General features: G+C 47.2%; 2 protein-coding genes across 5 annotated transcripts; one reads left to right on the forward strand and one right to left on the reverse strand.

Annotated features, from left to right (window-relative positions):
- Positions 1–4,418: 4,418 nt before the first annotated feature.
- Positions 4,419–10,370, reverse strand: thap7 (THAP domain containing 7). Of its 3 annotated transcripts, XM_055663162.1 has the most exons (5): positions 10,293–10,370; positions 7,939–8,039; positions 7,674–7,829; positions 6,518–6,640; positions 4,419–5,734 (listed from the first exon to the last, which is right to left on the reverse strand). In XM_055663162.1, the coding sequence occupies exons 2-5, from the start codon at positions 8,016–8,018 to the stop codon at positions 5,023–5,025; spliced, it is 1,071 nt and encodes a 356-aa protein (XP_055519137.1). In that variant the 5' UTR covers positions 8,019–8,039; positions 10,293–10,370; the 3' UTR covers positions 4,419–5,022. The 3 variants fall into 3 exon arrangements, with proteins under 3 accessions (XP_055519137.1, XP_055519135.1, XP_055519136.1); XM_055663160.1 differs by lacking the exon at positions 10,293–10,370 and having other exon boundaries at positions 7,674–7,860; positions 7,939–8,378; XM_055663161.1 differs by lacking the exon at positions 10,293–10,370 and having other exon boundaries at positions 7,939–8,375.
- A 75-nt stretch (positions 10,371–10,445) lies between these two features.
- Positions 10,446–19,185, forward strand: LOC129713833 (zinc finger and BTB domain-containing protein 20-like). 2 transcript variants are annotated; one of them, XM_055663164.1, is made up of 3 exons: positions 10,446–10,645; positions 11,753–13,323; positions 15,060–15,904. In XM_055663164.1, exons 1-3 carry the CDS (start codon positions 10,452–10,454, stop codon positions 15,098–15,100), a joined length of 1,806 nt encoding a protein of 601 aa, XP_055519139.1. In that variant the 5' UTR covers positions 10,446–10,451; the 3' UTR covers positions 15,101–15,904. The 2 variants fall into 2 exon arrangements, with proteins under 2 accessions (XP_055519139.1, XP_055519138.1); XM_055663163.1 differs by lacking the exon at positions 15,060–15,904 and adding an exon at positions 15,917–19,185 and having other exon boundaries at positions 10,448–10,645.
- Positions 19,186–25,071: the final 5,886 nt, after the last annotated feature.

A 25,071-nucleotide genomic window follows, 5' to 3' on the forward strand; every position in this document is an offset into this window, starting at 1 on the left:
GCATGCACGAGCCCCCGCCGCCAGCAGCAGCAGCTCCCCCCGCGCGCGCGCTGGGAAAGAGGAGTTCGTTGCCTGTGGAGCCTTCGGCAGCCGAGTGTTTCCGAAGCTGGCGAGCGAGGGATGTCACCGAGTAGATAGAGAGGGCGAAAAAATGAAAAACGAAATGGTGTAGGAAGGACCTGCAGATGCGGGAAGAAAACGAAACCCTTTGGATTTTTCCGATCCTCATAACGAGTCCGTATTGGATCGGCGGGAGTTCAATCGTTTCGGCCGGGACTCGGGAAAGTTCGGCCCCCCGGGGTTAGGGGCTCGTTGTCGGGGACACGAGGGAGCCGTTGCCGTGGTGATGGGAGAACGCTCCCCGGGCCCCGTTTACTGGAGCGCGGGCGCCGCCACGGGCCGGAGCCGGCACTGCAGGCCAGCCAGGCTGCAACCTTCACCATGCGGCCCCTCGAGCCTGCTGAACCATTCATCAAGCTTATGGCTCATCTCACCCCCATCTCTCGATTTCCTTGTTCTCCAACCATCTATCTTATTCACTCTTGGATAGTCGGCTAGCTTAGGTTTCTCTGCGAGCGCCTATTTTCAGAAGGTCACAGTGTCATAAGGCATGGAAATAGGTCCTTAGGCCCACCAGGTTGATGCTGACCATCAACCACTCATTTGCATTAATCCAAGTAGTAGTAGTAGTAGGCCGCTCGGTCATGACTGACCATGGGTGATGCATCCTGGTCAGATGCAAGCCTGGGCGATGTCATATGGAGGACAGGCTGTTGCCCATGAAGCACGTCGTTGATCGATCCAAAGGAACAGCAGGGCTGTTACAGTTTGGCAGCAGCACCGTCGCAGGAGCTGCCAGAGCGAGGTTGTAGACAACGACGAACTGCCTTAGGGGCTCTGACTCCAGATTTTCTTGAGGTTTACACCTGGAGCCTTTTCCATGACTGGATATGGCCACAAGGCAGAGCAGGTTTTGAATCAGTTTTCCCTCTCCTAGATGGACTGCCTTCCCAGGCTGATGAGCCCCATCTGCCCGAGACTCGTGGGCACTGGAGCGTATATCTTCCCGTGCAGGTCTATAGCACCTGCTCACACATTAATCTTAATCCAAAAATAGACACAAAGTGCTGGAGTATCTCAGTGTTTAAGAAATAACTGCAGATGCTGGAAAAATCGATGGTGGACAAAAAATGCTGGAGAAACTCGGTGGGTGAGGCAGCATCTATGGAGCGAAGGAATAGGCAACGTTTCGGGTCGAGACCCTTCTTCAGTCAGGCAGCATCTCTGGAGAATATGGATAGGTAACATTTTGGGTTGGAACCCTTCTTTGGACTCCATTAATTTACATACATTTTAAGTAATTAATGACTATTTAGATTAATCCGATTTTTTACATTTGTTCCACATTCATTCCTCCCCTCCGATTCTAATACTCACAAGGGACAATTTCCAGAGCTCATGTAAACTACCAACCCACACATCTTTAGGATGTGGGAGGAAATCAGACCACCCATGGAGAAACCCAAACAGTCAAAAAGATAACATACAAACTCTACCCTGGACCAATAGACTGTTGTATATAAAAAATCTCTTTTCTTTGGGTTGTTACACATGGCCTAGAATGGTGTATACAGGTTCTGGGTTCCATACTTGAGAACAGTATACTTGAAGTTCCAGGAGGTTTACGAAGAGCCTCTACTCTCGAGAGTTTATTCAAATAAGAGGTAATGTTACTGAAATTGTGGAAGCTCAGACAATTTTTCAAGACAAATTTAGGGAAAGTGTCGGTGACTCTTGGGTTAGCAAAAGAAAGTGAAGATAAGATCCTGATCTTATTGAATATTAGAATGCTTCAAGGGTCACATGGCCTACTTATTGTTCTATTTCTTATGTTCTCCAGAGACGCAAGCACAAAATTCCACCTGGTTACTCAAGAACAGAATCAAGTGGAAGCTGCACTGTCAGAATGACACTTTCTGATGAGAGATCATCATCTTAAAATTCATATAATACCAAAACTGGCCCTTATGCCTTAAAAAAAATCATGCTGACAAACAATAATATTATATTAGTCACACTTTATTCTCTATACATTCACATTAACTTACCCTGGATTCTATTACGTATTGACAGCGATTACTCTTCATGCTCTCAATTTCCTTTGTTTGGATTTAAAATCTTAGTTTTGCATTGTACCACATGGCATTCAAACGCAATGTCAAATTCTATCATATTTAGTCACTCCTCCTTAAAGGGCCCCATTTTTCATTGCACAAAACAACATCCAAAATATCCTTTACCCAACTTGCCTCCTCAACATACTGATTTAGAAAAGCATCTCAAAAACATTCTAGGCATTCACCTTTCACCCTGTTGGAACAATTTAATTCATCCAGTATAAATATAGGTTAGTTTCCCATGATTACTGTATTACTCCTGTCTCACACATACCTCTAATTTCTCAATTAATTCCACATCCAATATTACATCCACTACTTATTGGCCTATAATTAGCTCTTACCAGTATTTTCAGCCCTTTACTATTTCTTAGCATTGACCCAAATTGATTCTTGTGGTATATCTTGATCTATCGTGGTAAGATTATTTCTCAGCGTTTAGTTCCCATCTGTGGTCAACCTATAGCCATATTTTCACAGTGGCAATAAGATTACAACTATTTACTATTAGTATCATTAATCTCTTTGATCCTTATTTTTCATAGTGCTTTGATTCCTGTTGCAATGAGTTTATCTTACCATCAACTTCTTTTTCCTAAAGCTTTTCTAACTTTCCATTCCTGATTTCCCTTTGAGGTTCCCAACCCACATGTAATGTCCATCACTCTGCAACCCCCACCTTGACCAAATCCCATGATCATCCCTCTCAAACATTGTTTCATTTGTATTATCTACATCTTTAAATTTCTCCACTATTGCCTCCATCTTCCACCTCCACCGTTTGGTCTATGGACTTCATTTTCCCCATTACTGGTCCCTCAGGCTCAGCCGTTTTCATTCCATTGCCCAGACTTTCTTCCAGTTTTCTCCTTATCCTTCACGGGGAGAGATTGGATAGACTTGGAGTGTTTGCTCTAAAGTGTCAGAGGTTGAGGAGAGACTTGATAGAAGTATATAAAATTATGAGACGCATAGATAAGACAGTCAGAACCTCTTTTTCCCCCAGGGTGAAAATGTCCAACAGCAGAGGTCATAGCTATAAGGCAGGAAGGGGGAGATGTGCAGGCAAGGTTTTTTTTTCCCCACACAGAGAGCAGTGGGGACCTGGAACACATTGCCAGAGGTGTTGGCAGAGGTAGATACAATCATGATGTTTAAGATGCTTTTAGATAAGCACGTGGAAGTACAGGGAATAGTGGGATATGGAGCACGTACTGGCAGACAAGATAAATTTAAACCAGACATCATGCTCAGCACAATCATGGTGGGCAAAAGGGCCCATTTCTGTGCTGTACAGTTCTATGTTCTATTTCCTATTACCATGCTCCCCAGCCACCAGCTCTGCCCATCACCTCACCCAGTCCTAAACCTATGTCACTATTCTATCTCCCTGAAGAAACTCCTTAACTCTTCCTCAATGACCAAACTTGTGGACATCTGCTCTAATATTTCCTATTACAGCAAAGTATTAAAGTTCTTCCCCGGGGGGTGGGGGGGGAGTTGTGACATTTTAATCACTGCTTTGTTGCGACTTATTTTGATGGGCTGAACATTCTCCGGACCCCAGTGGGCGAGTGGTGGTGCAGTCTCGTCAGGGTGGACGCCAGGACGATCCTTCTCCCAGCAATGAGGCACAGCACCATCGGTGGAACTCCCAAATGAAGGCGGCTCACCAGCACGTTTTAAAAAATAGTTTTCTAGTTTTCTAGCATTTGCGGAGGCAGATACGATAGTGGCGTTTAAGAGGCTTTTAGATAGGCATGTGGAAATGCAAGGAAAAGAGGGGTTTGGATTAATGTACTGGCAGATGAGATCAATTTAACTAGGCTTCATGCTCGACACAAACATTGTGGGCAAAAGGGTTAGTTCCTGTGCTGTACTGTTTACTGTTCTGTGCTATATTTCCTCTCATCTCGCTCCCCACCCACGCCAGCTCTGCCCATTACCTCCCCAATCTTCCCTTGCACAAATCCAGCTTTGTGCTCAGATCCAATTTGTTTACACATAATGAAGATACCCTCAAGGCAGAGCAACAAAAGAAAATCCACCCTGGAAAATCCTATTCTTCATCGTCAGACCCTACCCGAGCCAACACATGGTAGGAGAAGCCATGGTCAATGATGCCCAATGATGTTGAACGTTGTTGATCAAAATAAGAAAAAAGATCTGATCAAGGAAAAGTCAAGTTTGTAACTACATAAGGGGATTAACAGCGTTTTACAGAACTGAAGTGCTCCATAGTAATGATCCAAGTTACTTTATTTTAAAAAGGCAGCATATTCAAATGTTACATTTCATGTCAGGCAAACATCAACAACTGATTGCGAACAAATGCCCTCCTGCACATCTTGGTGCCTCAGAACAATGGCACCAGTCACCACACACTGCTGTCATATAGTTCCCTCTCAATTCCCTGCCCAGCCACTTCAACCTCACCTAATTTAATCTCTTCCCTGGTCTCATTACCACTCCACATCTCCTACCCACTTATCTCACACTGTTCTTCTCTGCCTCATCTTATCTCTCCCATTAATCTCTCTTCTCTCAGTCAGGATTCATGCTTCTCCCTAACCCATTCTGTCCATCCCAGAAGATCCCATCCCATCCCCTCTATCCACCTACCCCACCTATCCTAGCACTCTCCTCCCCAACCATTCCTCTTCATGCACTGATTACCTCCCCACCAGACGCCACCCCGTCCCATAAACCCCATAATTCTCAGTCCTCTCCCCTCATTGTAGATCAATTCAACTCCAAGCACACCTCTCCCTCCCTACCTCTCCTCTGTGTGTGACGGCTCTTCACCTTCATTGCTCTGGGCACCATCCTGGAGGCTTGGTTCTGTTCAGCTGGTCACTGGGTTGCACAGTTCAACAGCGTCGTTTATTACCTGCACCTCAAACACTTCCACCGGCTGGGCCAGATGGTTGGGCAAGCCCAGCTTCACCCGCCGCCCCCGGACACGTGTTTTCAGGAAGGAGGTGATGCGGGACCTGAGCCGGCTCTCGCGCTTCTTGCTGGCCCGCAGCTCCTTGCTGACCTTCTCAAAGGCCTCGTTCAGGACCTCCGCCCTCTTCTTCCAAACCAGCGGGCAGCCCACGGTATAGCTGTGCTCGACCGTGACGTGGGCACCAGGGTTCATGGGCGCACTGGGAAGGCGTGCCATGTACAGCGCGATGGGAATGAGGGTCCCAAAATCCTGCAGCTCCTCCTGGCTGTGGGCCGGGAGGTCAGTCAACACATCGGGCTGAGACAACAGGATGCTCATGCAGGCTTCCTCTTCACTCTCGGTGCTGTCCAATTCCACCGGCTCTGACTCGGTGTCCACCAGGTAAATTACAGTGGGCACAGAAGCCTCCAACTCAGCCTGGCTCGAGCACAGCGGGGCCTCGGTGAGCAGCGTATTGCTTGAGCAAATGCTTTCACTCACCCTCGCCTGGGGGACGGAATAATCTAGGACAAAGGTGGAAGCATCCTGGGAACTGCTGAAGCTCGTCTCCAAACTGGACGTGGGGTCCCCGAGATCCGCGTCGGGTAAAGCAGCATTGTTAGTGAGACTGGAGATGGATAGAAGAGGGGAGTTAAACACAGGGGAAGCGCTACAGTGAGCACACAAGGCAACAATGCCAACTTTCTCCCCTTCCCAAGTGCTATTCCTGACACACAGCCACTCTCAATAGCTCACCCATGACCCTTCTCTGATGGAACAGGCCCTTTGGCCCAACTTGTCCATACCAGTCAAGATGCTCCTTCTAAGCTGGTCTCATTTGCCCGCATTTAACCTATATTCCTCTAACTCTTTCCCATCCACTTACCTGTCCAGTGCCTTTTAATTGTTGTTATAGTACCTGACTCAACAATCTCTTCTGGCAGCTCATTCCATATAGCCACCACCCTGTCTGTGAAAAAGTTCCCCCTCAATCTTTCCCCTCTCACCTTAAACCTATATACTCGGGTTCTTGATTCCCCTACTCTGGGTAAAAGACTGTGCATTCACCCTATTTATTGCTCTCATGATTTCATACACCTCCATAAGATCACCCCTCAGCCTTCTGCACTCCATGGAATAAAGCTGAAGCCTTCAAGTCCTGATATAATCTGACAGCAAATATTCAATGATATTCACTCAAGAAAGCATCAACACTAAAACCTGAATCTGCTACATAGCCAGCCTGGGGACATTGGTTCTTATTATCTCTGCTCCAGTGGTGGTAAAGACTGGACGCACTCTTATGGACTGGCCATCTGATTGCTGCCATTCAAAGCACTAAGAGCCAACAAGGGAGCAAAGGACTCAGATTTTTGGTGAAAAATCAAGTGTTAAAGCACCAACCCCTCACCATTCACCGGTGGCCATTGGTGCTGCTGCCTTTTCTTTGTTTGCTCTGGTCGACTTCACTTTTCCTCGAGGACTCGGTTGGAACAACGTGGGGACCGCGTCATCGCGCAGCCGGTGATAACCACTGCGAAAACAGAAGGTGAACGATGAACTCCGACCCCGACCTCCCCACAACCAGAATGTCACAGGCTAGAACACAACAACACTGCAACATCCTTCTGTGTAGGAAGGAACCAAAGATAGACTCAAAAAGCTGGAGTAAATCAGCGGGACAGGCAGCATCTCTGGAGAAAAAGAATAGGTGACGTTTCTGGTCGAGATCCTTCTTCCTTTTGTGTCATCTTCATGGAACAAGACTGAAAATGGACAGATTACGCCAAGACGATTTTTGTTTAATTGAGGGACTGCAACAAGCACGAGAGGGTGCAGAAGTGCCAGACTCAGAGGTCAGACATCATAGTCCAAGTATGAAAGATCAGGGTCAAAGTAATTATCACGCCATTGTTGGACAAGAGGAGAATAATGAGAGCTGGGGACGAGGAGATTCCAGGTGATGTGGAAGAGGACAGAAACCAGGGATATGTCAGCTTAGGTAGAGTTGCGCATCTTTATCTAAGTAAGGAACAGAGTAATGCAGCATGGATACATCAGGAACTGCAGCATCAGGAACTGCAGCTGCTGGATTCTTGCATAGAAATCAACATGCTGGAGCCAGGTTGCTACTCTGGACATGGATATGTGATGTTTCAGGTTGATATACCTCTCGGTTGCTTGTAGTATGAGGCAGAAAGCTGGAGGAGAGGTGGGGGCAGGACAAGCCTGTAAGTGATAGGTGGATGCATGGATGGTGGACAAAGGCTAGAGATAGGGAAACAAAAGGACGTTGCCTGAAACTAGAAAATTCCACTTTCATGTAAATTTAGTTGCAAGATGCCCAAGCAGAATTTAAGGTATTGTTCTTAGTTATCGCTTGACCTCTACGTAGCAACGGAGAAGGTACAGGACAGACAAGCCAGTGTGGAGGTGGAAAGACTTAAAATAACACGACCAGAAACGGCCATTGAGCTTTCAGACCCCCTTGAACAGTCAATCCTCTATTCTACCGCGTTTTTTTAAACACTTAAGCCATTAGCAGTCACACTGATGCTGCATATTACCTCAGTCCCACAAGTTCAAAGCACTGTTTTTCAAAATGCTTTGAGCAAAAATAGACAAATTGCGATGAAGGAGTCCAGGGAACAGTCCCATCCGGGTTCCTTCGACAACAGTTCAGCAACCAGATCTCACGCTGACTTTTCCCTTTCTTTGGTAACCTGTGTAAACCAAGACAAATCAAACAACATACTGAAGTAGTGTGACATGGAATATTGCAGGCATGCTGAGGAGGAATGAGGCCAGGCGTGCTGGTGCTGCTGTACTGACCTGTGAAAGGTGATGCCATTAATTCGTGAGTCCTTTGTGTCCCTAGATCTGCATCCCTCAGCAGAGCAGTGACGAGGCATGGCAGGCACTTTGGGAGCAGCCTGAGAGAAACCACAGAGGCTTCAGTCTCATAATGATCATCATTCCACATTCTTCCATATTCCCCAAATGGGCCATTAAAGAGAACCAAGATCAGGAGACAACAGTGGTCATGGGGCCAAAAGGGAAGGCGACGGTGGAGGGGAGACATGGGCAATAGACAGGGAGTCAAGAGGACAGCAAAGTGGGGCGTGGGAAAGAGAGAGGCAACCAAAGGGGTGTGGGGGAGAAGGGCACCAAACGGGAAGAGAGGGGTGGCCAAAGACAGAAGGGGGGTTTGGGGTGAGGGGCAGATATGGTGATGATGACAAGGGTAATTTGCTCTCCGCAAGCCCCCCTCCCTGCTCTGGTCTCTGCCCTACTATCCTCATTCCCCCTCCTCCCCTCCTCCTTTCCCCATCCTCCCCTCCTCCTTTCCCCATCCTCCCCTCCTCCTTTCCCCATCCCCCCTCCTCCTTTCCCCATTCCCCTCCTCCTTTCCCCATCATCATCCTTTCCCCATCCCCCCTCCTCCTTTCCCAATCCTCCCCCCTCCTCCCTCCTCCTCCTTTCCCCACCCCCCCCTCCCTCCTCCTCCCCTTTCCCACCCCCCCCCTCCCTCCTCCTCCTTTCCCCCCCTCCCCCCTCCTCCTTTCCCCATCCTCCCCTCCTCCTTTCCCCATCCCCCCCTCCTCCTTTTCCCATTCCCCTCCTCCTTTCCCCATCATCCTTTCCCCATCCCCCTCCTCCTCCTTCCCTCCTCCTCCCCTCCTCCCCCTCCTCCTTTCCCCATCCCCCCCTCCCTCCCTCCTCCTCCTTTCTCCTTTCCCCCCCCCCCCCCCCTCCCTCCTCCTCCTTTCCCCCATCCCCCCCATCCCTCCTCCTTTCCCCTCCCTCCTCCCCCCTTTCCCCATCCCCCCCTCCCTCCTCCTCCTCCTTTCCCCATCCCCCCTCCTCCTTTCCCCCATCCCCCCTCCTCCTTTCCCCATTCCCCCTCCTCCTTTTCCCCATCTTCCCCCTCCTCCTTTCCCCATTCCCCCTCCTCCTTTCCCCATCCCCCCCTCCTCCTTTCCCCATCCCCCCCCCCTCCTCCCTCCCCCATCCCCCCCTCCCTCCTTTCCCCATCCTCCCCTCCTCCTTTCCCCATCCTCCCCTCCTCCTTTCCCCATCCTCCCCTCCTCCTTTCCCCATCCTCCTTTCCCCCCTCCTCCCCTCCCCCCCTTCCTCCATCCCCCCCCTCCTCCTTTCCCCCATCATCTCCTCCTCCTTTCCCCATCCTCCCCCTCCTCCTTTCCCCATCCTCCTTTCCCCATCCTCTCCTCCCCATCCTTTCCCCCCATTCCCCCTCCTCCTTTCCCCATCATCCCCTCCTCCTTTCCCCATCCTCCCCTCCCTCCTCCCCATCCTTTCCCCATTCCCCCTCCTCCTTTCCCCATCCTCCCCTCCTCCTCCCCCCCCTCCCCCTTTCCCCCCCCCTCCCCTTTCCCCATTCCCTCCCCCCTCCTCCTTTTTCCCCCTCCTCCCATTCCTCATCCTTCCCCATTCCCTTCCCCCCCTCCTCCTTTCCCCATCCTCCCCTCCTCCTTTTCCCCCCCCCCCCTCCTCCTTTCCCCATCCCCCCCTCCTCCTTTCCCAATCCCTCCCCTCCTCCCTCCTCCTCCTTTCCCCATCCCCCCCTCCCTCCTCCTCCTCCTTTCCCCATCCCCCCCCCCCCTCCGTCCCCTCCCCTCCTCCTTTCCCCATCCCCCCCCCCCTCCTCCCCCCTCCTCCTCCTTCCCCCATCATCATCCCCTCCTCATTTCCCCATCCTCCCCTCCTCCTTTCCCCATCCTCCTTTCCCCATCCCTCTCCTCCCCATCCTTTCCCCCATTCCCCCTCCTCCTTTTCCCCATCATCACCTCCTCCTTTCCCCATCATCCCCCTCCTCCTCCCCCCCATTTCCCCCCTCCTCCTTTCCCCATCATTCTTTCCCCCATCCCCCCCTCCTCCTTTCCCCATCCTCCCTCCCCCCTCCCCCCCTCCTCCTCATTTCCCCATCCTCCCCACCCCCCCCTCCTCCTCCTCCTCCTCCTTTTCCCCCTCCTCCTTTCCCCATCCTCCCCTCCCCCTCCTCCCATCCTTCACCCTCCCATTTTTCTTCTTCTCTTCCCCTCCTGCCAACATCCTTTCCTGCCTGTCTTCTCCCTCCCACTTCTCTCCATCCTTCCCTTCCCCTCCCCTCCTGCCAGCCTCCACCCTCCCTCTATCCTTCCCTCCCTGCGCGCTCTCTGCCTCACTCTGTCCAGTCGACCTCACTAAAATGGCGGCCACATTGGCTCCTCGTGACGTCATCACACAGTCGCAACCCCCCCCCCCCCCCATAAAAAATCTTCGGCCGGCCGTGAACAGCGCATGCGTGGGATGCGTGCCGAACCACACACGCGTCGCGTTGCGTGATGACGCACAGGTCCGACCGACCCGCCCCCCCCCGAGGGGTTGTCGATGCCGAGAGGAGACGAGAGGGTGATCGGCGCCGGCGGCGGCGGCGGCGGCGGCACCGGGACCTCCACATCCCCCACACGTCTGACGTGAGGCTTGCGAGGGCCGCCCGCAGAGGTGTAGCGCCGGTTCACCGCGGGAGAAAGCGGAGGTACGTAGTTCTGCGGGTCAGGGGGGTCAATGGCACCAATGGGCCGCAGCACACACGTGATCAGAGGCCCCGCTGCCCTCGTCTCGGATTTAAAGGGCCCGTGTCCCACCTTAACCCCCCCCCATCCACCCTGATAAAGGGAGCCATATCCCACCTTAACCTCCTCCCCACTGACATGTTAAAGGGTCCATATCCCTACTTAATCCACCGGCCTGTTAAATGTTCCCTATCCCTCCTTATGGGTCTGCAGCTTATTGTCCAATTGCAACCTCCATGAATGGCCCAGGAGAGGCTCTGTTAGATGGCAGCCAGGGCACGGGTGGCACTGCCATAGCCTCAGTAAAGAGTCCTCAGCCTTGGTGCAGAAGATCCACAAGGAAAAAAAAGTGCCGGATTTACTTAGTGGGTCAGGCTGATGTCTGTGAAAGCCCCCTCCCCTGACACGAGTCTGAAGAAGGGTCTCGACCCGAAACGTCACCCATTCCTTCTCTCTAACCCGTTCCTACGCTCCAGAGATGCTGCCTGGCCCGCTGAGTTACTCCAGCATTTTGTGTCTACCTTGAGCTTAAGTTGATTGGCAGTGTTTATTGGAAATGCATCCAGCAAATGAAATTGAAGTGAAGTTGATTTGCTAATATCTGATGGCAGGTTGTGATCGCAGGCCTTGCCCTATATCTAGCATCTCCGTGTCATGCTTTGCCCCACTCTCCCACCTAATTCGTTATTCCCCACTGCTTTCTCTATATTTACAATCTCCCCTCCCATTCATGCTATTATTGTTTGCCCTGTTCCCATCCTGCTCCACTCCCTCTTTCCTCATCTGTTGGGTAAGATAATGTTGAATTATAAGATAGAATATCCTTTGGGGAATGTTAGTATGTTAAAAATTTGAAACTCCATGTCTGAAAAGAAGATGGAAATAGAAGCCATAAAGAATTTGGATATCCATTTGAAGAGGCGTGATCTGTAGGACTACCGATTTAGTACTGGAGGACAGGATTAGACTGGGCAGTTCTTTTACAGCTGACATTTAATGGATTTTACAGATGACGGGCTGTATAGCCTGCATGGTAAACTTTCTGTGATTTCTATGATTCTGGTTTGCAGGTTGACTTGTGCAGTGAAACAGAGCAGAATGGCTGAGCAACTTCATAGCATCAACCTCCAGAATTTCAGCAGGTCCCTTCTGGAGACGCTGAACTCGCAGCGCCTGGGTGGTCATTTCTGCGATGTAACCGTACGTATCCATAACACAGCTCTCCGAGCCCACCGCTGTGTCTTGGCTGCAGCTAGCCCCTTTTTCCACGATAAACTCTTGTTGGGCTACAGCGAGATTGAGGTCCCACCTCTGGTCTCAGCCCAGACTCTGCGACGACTAGTGGATTTTATGTATAGTGGCTCACTGATGGTCTCTCATGTGGAGGCTTTGCAGATCCTCACGGCAGCGAGTGTCCTTCAGATTAAAACCATAATCGACGAGTGCACACGGATCATTTCACAAAATGCCCTACAAAAGGCTCAGGGGGACCAACAAAAGATGGACCTCTCCGATGAGAAGGAAGCAGTTCTTTGCCAGAACACTGGCGACCAGATCCACAAGTTTCCCATGGGTTTTATTGAAACAGCATTGTCACCCCACACTGCTGAGAGAGAGTTTGACTTTGTACAGGGAGGTTCAAAGAACACAGCCACAGGTGATGGTGGGTACAAGGCAGAAGAAATGGTCCCCATTCTGTGCAGGCAACAAACATTAGCACGTCAGAAGGGAGTTGGAGAGCAGGCCATAACCGACCAGGAGAACCTGACTCTAATGGAGACTGGCCGCAATAATGAGGTGCGTGGAATCTGGTACAATACTGCAGCCAACCAGCGGCCCGAGATGGGGCTTTTGTCACAGGGCAGTCACAGCCGCAAGCAACGGCAGCCAATCAGACTTCAAATGGCTGACGGAAGTCAAGTGACCATCAAAGAAGAAGACGATGATCTCCTTTACTGTGGGGAGAGCATCGCTGTCCGAACCGTCTCCAACCAAATCGCACAGCAAAGCAACCAAGATGAACAGACCGAGGAAATCACTGAGGCGAATGCGTTTAACCCCAACCAGAGTGCAATGGAGGACCGACGAGACTCTGCTGGTCATCTGAGTTTGAGCAGCAAAGGAGATGAGATGGAATTTTTCAATGCCAGTGATCTCTTACCAGAAGAACTGAAGTCCTTTTGGCAAGGAGAGAAGGAGGAGAAGGACACTGCCGTACAGCAAAATCGCAAAGCGGACTGCAAGTCGCAGCTTGATGCTTCTTTTCCGCGGCCTTCAACATTCATGCAAGACTTTCTCCCAGGATCGACCATGCAATCCAACCTACGTAACCAGGGCTGTTCTGCACAATATGATGTTGAAGAAGACCCCACTGGAGCCGGCGCAACTACTCACCGCAGCCTTTACCAAATGGGCCTTCCTCAGTCCCATCATCTCCCACCATTGGCCTCCACCTCTCAGACGTGTGTGTCCAGCATTCCGGCACAGCCCTCGTGCCAGAATGCCCCGTTATTCCCAGATGGAAGCCAGGCAGTTCCAGCGAATCCCGGTGATGCCGAAAGGAAACCCTACGGATGCACGCAGTGTGGGAAAACCTTCAGCTCCAGACAGAACTATGCCAAGCACATGTTTGTCCACACCGGTAGGTTCAACATTGTTGTTCTCTTTTATTAAATGCAATCTTTCAGGTTCTTTTTTTAATAACATTTTTATAATACAAACAGAAGCCATTTTGCCAATTCCTTTGTTGAATAAGAATCAGTCCTATATCTCCCCTCTTACCCTAGAGCACTGCAATTTATTACCTCCCCAAAAGTATATCTCCCTCTCAAAAATTCCTGATTACCTCCATTTACACCCTCCTTAAAGATTGTGTTCAAAATCATAATCACTGTATTTTTAGAGAGAAAACAATGCCTTTGCATCATCTGGAATTTGCCCTATTACTTTGAGTTCTGTCCTCGCACTCACCCAATCATCTACTAATCATCAACACCGTTGAAAGCATTAACGGGCACGGTTCCTTACAATGCCGTGTACGATAGTGATCGCAACTTCTACTGAAGTGTGGATGGCCGTTGGCTCGCCAGGAGCTCATCTGCCCTTTGACAGGTCTTGTTTTTGGTCCTGCTGGAGGTCCACAGCCCCCTTGGAGTGTGACATTCTATTGTATAAGTCCACTTGGCATTGATCTATTTTCTTCATGAGCCCAGGCTATGCTGCAGCTAACATCTCTGTGTAATAAAGACTAAAATGTGAGTTGGGTTGGAAACCTTATTCCTGTGTGCATCTGCTCTTCTTGGTCAGTGGTCTGTGAGGAGATGAGGTAATTTGAGTGGTTCTGAGGAATCGCTCACCCCATATGTTTTCTATGCATTAAGTATCTGGTTCCCAAATTGAGTTGGTGGATATCTACCAAAGGTAGCTGGCTCTGTAAGGTTCACTACTACTGCGCTGTAATGTAAGGGTTCTGGGTAATGTGTGCCTGTTACAGATGGCAATAAATAACATAGGGCTGGAACCGGACATGAAGAGATAACTGTCGGCGTTAGTGGACAGGATTAATGATTAAGGAGTAATGTGACTTGCCACAAATGGGTTATAGCAAGCACTACACATGGTCTGGGGATGAGTCAGAGTCCACCTTGGCAGTGTGCTCCTGTTCTCAGTACAATGAAACCATTCATTGCTGCATTGTCGGTTGGAAAGCAGAGGATACTTGATATTTGAATGAATGGAAGCACAGACGGAAATGTGTGAGGAGTTAGACACAAAGTGGTGGAATAACTCAGCGAGTCAGGCAGCATCTCTGGAGTAAAGGAACAGGTGACTTTTCAAGTCGAGACCCTTCTTCAGACTGGAGTTCCTCGGTCTCAGATTGAGGAAAAGACTCGTGAGCAATAGTGGGAAAATAACTAGTACATCTTGATAGTGCCTGTCACAGCACTATCAACAAGAAAATTGCCATCAAAATAGAACAATGGGAGTAAAGTACTTTGGTAGAGTTGGCACGGACATGATAGGAGCTGAATGCCCTGCTTCAGTGCTGAAGCCATTGTACAGCTCAATCAATATTTTGAAAAGTCCTCTTCTCCCCTCGACCATCAGGCAAAAGGTATAGAAGTGTGAAAACGCAGTTTCTTCCCAGCTGTTATCAGGCAACTGAATCATCCGAGCACAACTAGAAAGCAGTCCTGAACGGCCCTATCATGTCCGCGCCAACTCTACCAGAGCCAGTTCCACTTCTCCCCATACCTCCGAGTTCTTTGAAGGATAAATATTGGAGAAAGCACCATGCTCTTCAAGCTGGTTCTATGAGAGCTTTTGCAGTCCTCTCGATGAGCATATTGAGCCTCAGCATAACATTTTGTTTTATAGATACCATCTTCTGCTCCGTCAGAATTGCACTGGAGTGTTAGCCAACGACATGGGGAGAAGCCAGGGACACGGGTTATTGATTGGGGACGATCAGCCATGATCACAATGAATGGCGGTGCTGGCTCGAAGGGCCGAATGGCCTCCTCCGGCACCTATTTTCTATGTTTCTAGGTGTGGGAATTGAATCCCTGACCTTTTGACTCAAGTGAGAGAACTAACCATTGGATGATGTAAAGAGAATGTGCAGCAGCCAGAATGCAACTGAATGTGCACATAGAATAATGTATTCCTGGAAATAATCAAATTCATTTCTGCAAATATTAGAAGGCATCACACCCTTTAATTCAGTTGTCCACATTTGTGGCACTTACCTCGTTGACTGGTAAGTGAACTACCTATGTTTGCTTCTTGGCAGGTCTTGCCTAGTACTAATTGTGTACATTCTTAGTATCTTCCCTCTCCTCTTTTGAAGATGTTTTGTCTCATTGGAATCCATAAAGTCAGCACTGTCTATTCAGTCGAGTCACTACTCTATGCTGAAGTTCGGTGTTTAACTACTAAATATCTCTCAGCTGACTTAAAATGATGGCCACATTCCCACTGAGGTGAAGGGCAGTGGTCAGGAGCAGGGTCTGTCTGGCTCTCACTCTCTCCCTTGCTCTGGAGTTAATAATATCGCTTGCAAGCCTTGGGTTCAGGCTACGAAGGGTTGTGTAAACATGTGTGCAGAATGCTCCTTTTATCACACCAGTTTTCCACTGATTTGCTGCTTACTGAATGGTTTTAATCACTGTTCATTTTGTGCAGTTGAAGTCTCTGATTTACTGATGTCTTTCCTCTCCCCACCTCCTCCGCAGGTGAGAAGCCTCATCAGTGCAGCGTGTGCTGGCGTTCGTTCTCGCTCAGGGACTACTTGATAAAGCACATGGTGACGCACACAGGCGTGCGAGCGTACCAGTGTCCTGTGTGCAATAAACGCTTTACCCAAAAGAGCTCCCTTAACGTGCACATGCGGCTCCACCGTGGCGAGAAGGCCTTCGAGTGCCACGTGTGTAACAAGCGATTCTCGCACAAGACTCTGCTGGAGAGGCATATGGCCACACACGTCGTATAAACTGCCGGTGCACTGAGCCCGAGCCGTACAAGCCCCACACCAGTTCTGCCTGGGGAAGATCGACGTACTCTGCAAACCCAAGCCCCCCCACGCACCAACGAGTGTTTAGCCAGGAATATGAACCAGCTTTTGAGTGAACACAATGTGCGGTAGAGGTAGCCACCATAAAGGTGGGAACAGCTTAACCTTCCTCCGTTTTCCATGCCCCACCGCTGAACTTCCTCCAAACCCTGCAAGTAGTTGTCAAACTCGGCTCGGAGTGGCTGCATCAGCCTGGATCACACTCTGGCACCCCAGAGCAGGAAAGACCCGGCTCCTGGGTCTCTGTTCAGGTAACTAATCTGAGCCACCGTCCACATCCACCGGTCAGAAAGAGGAACATCCAGCAGCGTGCACTAGCCATTAGTAGATGTTCTGATGAGATTGCCTTGGCCGTGATGGCCCAGAACAGTTAATAGAAATAGTCACTTCTTTTTTCGTGTGGCGTGCACAGCCTAAAGTTGTTGGACAACTTGTTCTATTTGATCTTCCGTTTGTGCACGTCGAGTTGATTGCATTAGTCGAAACAGGGCGGACCACGTGAAGGTTGCAATCTTCCGCCCCAGAAATAGTCACTAAAAAAGGCTATTCAACCCATCATCTCCTATACAGAGGGATAAAGGGCTACCCAGCTGATTTGTGTATCACAGAACATTGCCCCGGAGTTCTGTATTATTACAATACAAAAGCATATTGCCTTTATATAGTGCCTTCATTGGAGCAAAATATCCTAGGGTGTCTCACAGGAGTGTTTTTAAACAAAAACTGAAACCTTAGCCACATACGCAAATTTTGCTACAAATGACCAAAGGCTTGGTCAACAAAGCATCGTAAAGGAGGAGAGAGAAGCCAAAAAATGATTTAGGTCAAGTCAAGTCAAGTTTATTTGTCACATACACATACGAGATGTGCATATTCCAGAGCTTAAGGCCTTGGCAGCTGAAGTCATAGTTACTGGAAGAGGAGCAATTAAATATAGGGATGATCAGAGGGACAGGACTGGCGGAGCAGAGAAATCTCTTGAGGGAATGGGATTTAAAAGGAATGAAAACCGTGGGATTTTTAAACCAGAAGTTAATTTTAAATGAGACGTTGCTTAACTGGGACCCAACGTGGGTCAGCAAGCATAGAGATGAGTGTGAATTGAGTCGGTGTGAGTTAGGGCCCAGTTTTACATGGAAGGCCAGCCAGGAGAATCAAGTGACACGGCTAGAACTTCCACAGCTGAGACTGACAGTGTCCGAATGCTCAGCCAACTGCTATTTATTACTCCGGCATTTTGTGTCTATCTTTGCTATTTAAATGCAGTGAATTCACTACCATCTGCAATTATTTTTAATCCTTCAGCCTATTCCTGTATTTTCTATTCCCCTTCTTACCACTCTGTTAAAGGGTGTGGTGGGTTCTCATTATCCAACATATTTTGGTCTTTCGCTGTTTTATTTCCGTCAATTCTCCATTTGGCCTCCCCTTTTCCAAAGTGAACTAACCCAATTTAGTCGCACTTGCCTCATAATCATAATTTTTTCAGCTCTTATAATATCCTCATAATATCCTCTCCAGCCTCTCGTTCTTTTGTGTGGTGACAATATCTGTACAAATACCCCTGCTGTGGCCTAAACATAGACCTTTCTGGCTCTTATATTCTTTGGCTCAGCCAATAAAGGAAAAGATTCTGGATTCCAGACACAATAGTGGATGAGTTAACAACCCATGTTTTTTCTCTGCCCACCTTGAATGAAGAATCCCAATTGAATAATATATCCAAGGTCGTGTGGGGGTAAACTAACTAGCATAGTATCTTCGACATATAGTGCATTGAAATGATTAGTCGCAACCCCTTTGAAAATAATCTAATTAATGATATTGTTTAAATTTGATACACTCTCATTGATCCGTTTTTCATCAGCCGACTAATCATATGTTTTGTTAAAGATGCAAAAGGGACTCAGTCTGCAATTTCCAGCCTCCTCCAGGCTTGATTTGCGATGGATTTTATTATTCAGCTGATAATTGGACAACCAGCTGCTTTAGCTATGCAGATCCTAATATTTTTAACTACTGTCTGAAGTATTTCAGAATTATTTCAAACTTAATAAAATGTGCTTGGATATAATTGCTGTATGCATGAAATCCAGGCTGGTAGCTTGACATGTCTCCATCCTCACACATGTCATATTTTTATAAAGCTGCTGTAATAATTACTTGTCTTGCCTGTGCCTGATGGTAGTACCACAGTGGTTACACTGTGTCAGGATACCTTCCCTCCCCAAACTCCATCACCCACCACTGTTCCAGATGATCTTTCAGTGTAAGTGGAGCTTCATTCAATGATATGCCCTCCTTATTCTGCCTTCATCCTCAGATAATCCTAGTCCCCTATCATGATAATTGAATGTTGAAGCCAGGGCAGCCCAAAGGGATTCTCTGTCCTTTCCCCCAGGATCAGCCATTATGTCGGCTGAGACTGGCAGTATTTCCTACCTGGGGCCACAGGAAGATGCAGACATTGTATATTGGGATGAAGCTGGTTTGAGAAAGCCAAGAATTTTCTTTATATTTTATTTATAGATCATGAATATATATTTATCACAGCTTCTTTGTAGCTTCAGACAAACCGGCAATATTGATCAGACAAGGGTTTCCAGGAGTTTGTAGGCTGCGATAGATTAGCTGACCTTGTGCAGACTGATATTGCTCATTTTGGCATCCTGATTGCGATGAAAGTCAAACAGTGTTCTGCTGCAGATTAATTATCAGGGACCCAGTCTAAAAGCAATGTGATGGCAAGCTAGGATCACCTCTATTCCCATCCTATTGCAATTAAGCAGCTTGTCACGGTTCAAACACATGAGTGTGCTATCTACTAAGCTGAGTGTCATAAATTGACCTTGTGGCAAGAATTAGGACAATTTCATCCCATTGTAGAGAATTTAAAATTGTACCTACTTGGTTTTCAGTGGTGGGGGGGGGGGGGGGGGGGGGGATAAATCTTTGCCTATGTTGGTTGCATAGTATGCTGAAGTTATCTTTAAATTATAGTTGGATCCAGCTACTGGAGCAAGCCACAACATTGCAAGCTACCACCCTGGTTTCCAGCTTCCCTCCAGTAGAAACAGAGTGTCCATGAGATTGCTGATGAGATATGGAGCCCAGCAAAATTTAGCAAAACACAAAATGTTGGAGTAACTCGACAAGTCAGGCAGCATTTGTGGAGGGAGTGAATAGTGATGTTTCGGATCGGGACATTGATTGTAGTAAGGGGGAGAGAGAGGTGGGGAGGGAGGGGGGGGGGGGCAAGTCAAGTTATAGGTGGATACAGGTGAGGGGGTGTTATTTAATGTATAACTGACTTTCCTTTTACTGCTTTAGCTAGTGATGATCTTGATCTATGGGACTACATGCCTTTTTGCCAGATTTGGCATACCGTGTAGGATGGCTGGCCAGAATCCTGTGTAGAGCTTGATGTCTGATCTAGTGTCACCTGACGATCCTGGAACAGTGGCTGCCCTCTGTGGAGTCACTACTGATCCCTGTCAAGTGCTAACTGTTGATTAAAAAATGATTAGTTCAATAGTGGGGTGGAACAATTGCCCGTGTGCTCTGGAAGCCAAATTCTATTAAGAGATGAATACTCTGTGTAGGACTCTTTAGGATCAGGCAGTGCTGTGAAATAAAAAATACCCTGCCTGTTTCTAATCATTCGTCAAAAGGATCCAAAATACTGTCAAGAACACTGCTATCATGTTTCATATTTTCAGCTATACAAGCCTGTATACTTGGAGCGCATCTTATCGCCAAGCAATGTATTGCTGCAGGAGTTCTCGGGAGGAAATCCTCCAGAGATCTGTTTAATAGCTTCACTACTAATGCTGCCTTGCCCTATTTGTTAGCAGTCTGTGCATCATTTTGTTGGTCCGTCTGAGATTCTCGGATCCTGAATCCAGAATGTGATCCCGCCACAGATATTGTACCAACTTCCTCCTCTGTCTCAATTGGTGAATGCGCCTCTAGCTTTAGAAATAATCCAATGGCAGGGTTTATTGATGTTCATTGTTGGGCTATCTACTCTGAATCTCCATCCATTGATCAATATGCTGGTGTCAGTAAGGCTGGGGTTGGGTAAGGAGTGAGCACAGCCCTCGTGGGCTATTCATTCACAAACTGGAAAAGAAAGTAATAGTCTTTCCCAGTCCACCTGCTCAGAACTGAGCAAACCTGCCTCTTGACAAGGCGGTTTTGGATTGAGCTTGATTCTAAACTCAGAAGAGAATTAATTGAGGGTTACTGGACTGCCCCAGCTACATTTTCTCCCTTGTGTCATAACTGAACCTGATGCTAGCCTTCTAATTAAACCAGTGGTGAATTAAGGAGTGGGTGCAATGAACTTTAACTTGGAAAGCATCCTCTGCCATTGTTTAATGAGAACTGCAACTCCCAATCTGAGATTGCAAGTCAAGTGTAGATCCTGGGATCTTACTCAGGCTTTGGAATGCTTCCAAACAAAGCTAGGTTGGGAAAAGGAGAATCCAAAGCAAGGATGAGACTCCAATAAGGAGACCAGGTAGGAGGAGAAAGCGAGAAAGACTGCGGGGATAGGGTGAGGGTGTATTTGGGGTAGTTTTTGGCAGCTGTCAGTGATGGAACTGCCATTAGAGTATGGGTTGACGGAGGTGAGATGGTTCAGAGATTCCTGATCCACATCACTGCCCCAGGAATTCCCATTCCCGATCACTGCCCTGGAAGTTCAGCTCATGATCACTGCCTGGGGATCCCTAATCCTGTTCACTGCCCAGGGTTACCAACTCCTGATTACAGTACCCAGTCACTCTCTGGCACGGATTCCTGATTAAAAATTATATGTGAGCATGTCAGTGTTCAGCTTTAAAATTTAAAACAGTAACATTTGCTGAGATAAACATCTGTATTTAAAAGGGACAGAGGGTACTGCCTCCGGGGAGAATCAACACTTCAGGGAGGCTCTGTACCTTTAGTTACTATACCACAGAGAGTTGGCACCTTCAAAAACTGTACCCCCAGGAGAGACAAAAACTATCTCTCAGAGTCAACACCATTGGGACTGTACCCCAGAGAGTCAGGAACTGCACCTCAAGACTGTACCCCAAAGAGGAATGTCTACATATTTGGGGAGGGAGAGGGGGGAAATACAAGTATCCAGCTGAACAAATGTTTTCATCGAGAGATGAAAAATTAACTTGTGGAGACTGACAGAGAATTAGTTTATATAAGCATTGGCTTGTGAAGCAGTTATAGAGTGTGTGTGTGCGTGTGTGTTGATGATTTAAGTGCCTCAGTGCAAGGAATCCACTTGTGACAGCATGTGTGTAATATTATTGTGGAACAAATGATTTTTTAGAGAACATTTTTACATAGGTTTGGATGTTTATAACTCGCAAAGAGGATTTTAAAATATTTAATGACGTGATCAATTTTCTTTCTCAGAGTAATATGCAGCTGGCTCATTGTCATTTGCTTCTGCCTATGGACTATTGGTAGTAATGAGTGTGTGGATTTTTTAATGTGCAATAGCTTGTGGGGTGAAGCTGCCCATGTTAGGGATGGTCTTCAGTGCCTCTGGCTGGCTGGCCAGACATCTATCTTTTAAGTAAATTGCAACACTTGCTGGTGGTGTCAGTCTGCGAGTGGTGTATTGATCATGATGCCCATTCCTGACTAGATAGGTGTGGAATAGGAGCTCGAGGTTACGTTTTGCTTTGCTGCTGCTGAACTTCATCAAACAGCCCCAAGCCCTGGGAAGGCCACATCAAGCACTGAAGGAAGTGGGGAAATTAAAGTTTGACTGCGAAATACAACCTTATAAAATCTGACACATCTCACAGGAGTTGTTGGGGAACCTACATGAATCTGACTGTCCGTGCAAGATGAGGAATGTGGTGATCCTGATCGGATTATTTATCTTTTTACACGGAGTACAAGAGCTAGAATTTGAATGGAGTTATTGTACATGCAAGCATATTCTGCAATGTTGTGTGTAATAAGTTTCCATTCCACAAACGACATGAACCCATGCAGTACAAGGTACATGAATGGAATGTTCTCCTGTTCAAGTGCACAACCCTTAAATAATTCTTAAGAAAATATTTAAAGATAGATGTTTGTTCCTGTCCATGATTTTCAACGTGGTAGGATGTGATGTCTTAACACCAGGTTTATTTTGTGTATCCATACACATTAGTTTGGTTTATATCATTTTCATATACCAAGATACAGTGTAAAACATTGTTTTGTGTGCTAGCCAAGTAAAACATCTATACATGAATACAAATAACCATGAGAAATGTAGTGCTACAGATACAAAGTGCAACAAAAGAAGGGATTTAAGGGCTGTAAAAAGATAGATAGAGGGATTGGGAACACATCCTTAGTTAATGAGAGGTGCTTTCAAGACTCTGATAATAGCAGGGAAGAAGCTGTTCTTGAAACTGGTGGGACGTGCTTTCAGGCTTTTGTATCGTCTGCTCAAAGGGAGAAGAGGGAATGATTGGAGAGTGAGCAGTATGTGATTGTGTTGGCTGCATTCCCGAGACATTGTGAAGTGTTAATAGTCATTGGGGTGAGGCTGGTTTGCGTGATGCACTATGTTTGTCCACAACTCTGCAATTTCTTGTCTTGGGCAGACCAATTGCCAAACCAAGCTGTGATGCATACCGATAGGATGCTTTCTATGTGCATCTATAGAATATTGATGTGTCAAGTGAGAAAGAATGCTGAATTTCCTTAGTCATCTGAGCATACTTTTCTTAATCTTCAGGACTCTCTGATCAATGCCCTCGTGTGAATCTTACAGGTGTAACGAGATTCTTTTCTCAGTTCAACTGTTTGCTTCAATTTGGCCAGAGTCCACATGTTGCATACTTAATCCTTTCTTCTTTATTGAAATAACTGAAGACTGATGTAACTGAAAACACTACCAAATCTTTTAACTATTTGCTCCATTGCTGAACTTGAATTAACCAGTAATATCAATGTCACTTTAACAGAAAGTCAAGGCACTCTTGACATGAGCATTTTCATGTATGTGTAGCTGTTTTCTTAAACAAAATAAAGCAAAGAATAAAATGTGCAGTTAAAATGTTGTAAACGCAGACATGTTGAATGGATTCACAATGTGTGATATAACAAAGGACCTGGAGTTATTCAGGAAGAAATGATTAAGTGAGAGATGAATTTTAATGTTTACAGTAGCTTTGTATTTGATCTTGCACTAAAGCCCGACTCAAAATCCAAGTGGTTTATCGTCTGTATTTTGTTGAAAACTCACAGGATAACTGAGAGCTCATTCTTTGGAAGCAGATATTTAGCATTGTTGAGCCCCAGGGCAATCTGACCACATTCATCAAATCCATTTATCGTGGGAGATTGACACTACATATATGCACACAAGGAGTCTGGACGTTTTTCCATAACTAATTCCAAGTGGTCACGATGCTGACACTGCTCATGGTCATTATGTGGCACCAAAGGTTGAATAAGTGATTCCCCCTGCCATTTTTTGTGTTCTACCTGCCCTTTTTACCATTGGAGTGTTTGAAGGGACATTATAGAGAAATCTTTACTCTGTAACCGACTCATCCTGCAACTCCAGGGGCCACAGTTTAAGAATAAGGGGTAAGCCATTTAGAACAGAGACGAGGAAAAAAAAATTCTCACAGAGAGATGTGTTTCTGGAATTCTCTGCCTCAGAGGGCGGTGGAGGCAGGGGTTCTCTGGATGCTTTCAAGAGAGAGCTAGATAGGGCTCTGAAAGACAGCGGAGTCAGGGGAAGGCAGGACGGGGTACCGATTGGGGATGATCAGCCATGATCACATTGAATGGCGGTGCTGGCTCGAAGGGCCGAATGACCTACTCCTGTACCTATTGTCTATCGTCCTGTGGGAGTGGTTTAGGCAGTACAGTAGAAGCTATACTCTGTACCTATCCCATGTTGTACCCCACTGTGGGGAAAAAATGAAAAGGGCAATTAAGTGAAATTACTTTACCGCTGATATAAAAACAGAAAATGCTAAATACTCAGCAGGTCATGTAACATTTGTCAAAGGAGATTTAGTTAAAACAATTTTTCATCAGTAAATCCATTAACATTTCCAGTATTTTCTGTAATTGCAGCGGCAGTTTTTGTCTTTCAACTGCTTGTTATTGAGTTATCCAGTTTTTGGTCCCGTGTGATATGGTATCTTTGTTGTAGGTGTCCCATCGACACCTGAGATGCTGCCTGTCCCGCTGAGTTACTCCAGCATTTTGCGTCTATCTTCGATGTAAACCAGCAGTTCCTTCCCTTACACGCTTCATCCGTAGACATGTCTGAATCTCTCACTTCCTTCAGTTTCCACAAACCCCACAAATCAGCACTGGAAATAGTAGACATAGAAACATAGAAATTAGGTGCAGGAGTAGGCCATTCGGCCCTTCGAGCCTGCACCGCCATTCAGATTCAGATTCAATTTTAATTGTCATTGTCAGTGTACAGTACAGAGACAACGAAATGCAATATGATCATGGCTGATCATCCAACTCAGTATCCCGTACCTGCCTTCTCTCCATACCCCCTGATCCCCTTAGCCACAAGGGCCACATCTAACTCCTTCTTAAATATAGCCAATGAACTGTGGCCTCAACTACCCTCTGTGGCAGAGTTCCACAGATTCACCACTCTCTGTGTGAAAAAAGTTCTTCTCATCTCGGTTTTAAAGGATTTCCCCCTTATCCTTAAGTAATGCTGTAGGACTCTCTCTTTTTCTGGAGATGATGATGATGATTATTTGGAGGTCTTCTGCATCAAAGATGCTATAGCGGAGATCTTTGTTCTGCATGGGCGCT

The sequence above is a fragment of the Leucoraja erinacea genome, chromosome 37, assembly GCF_028641065.1.
Source record: "Leucoraja erinacea ecotype New England chromosome 37, Leri_hhj_1, whole genome shotgun sequence".
NCBI lineage: Eukaryota > Metazoa > Chordata > Chondrichthyes > Rajiformes > Rajidae > Leucoraja > Leucoraja erinaceus.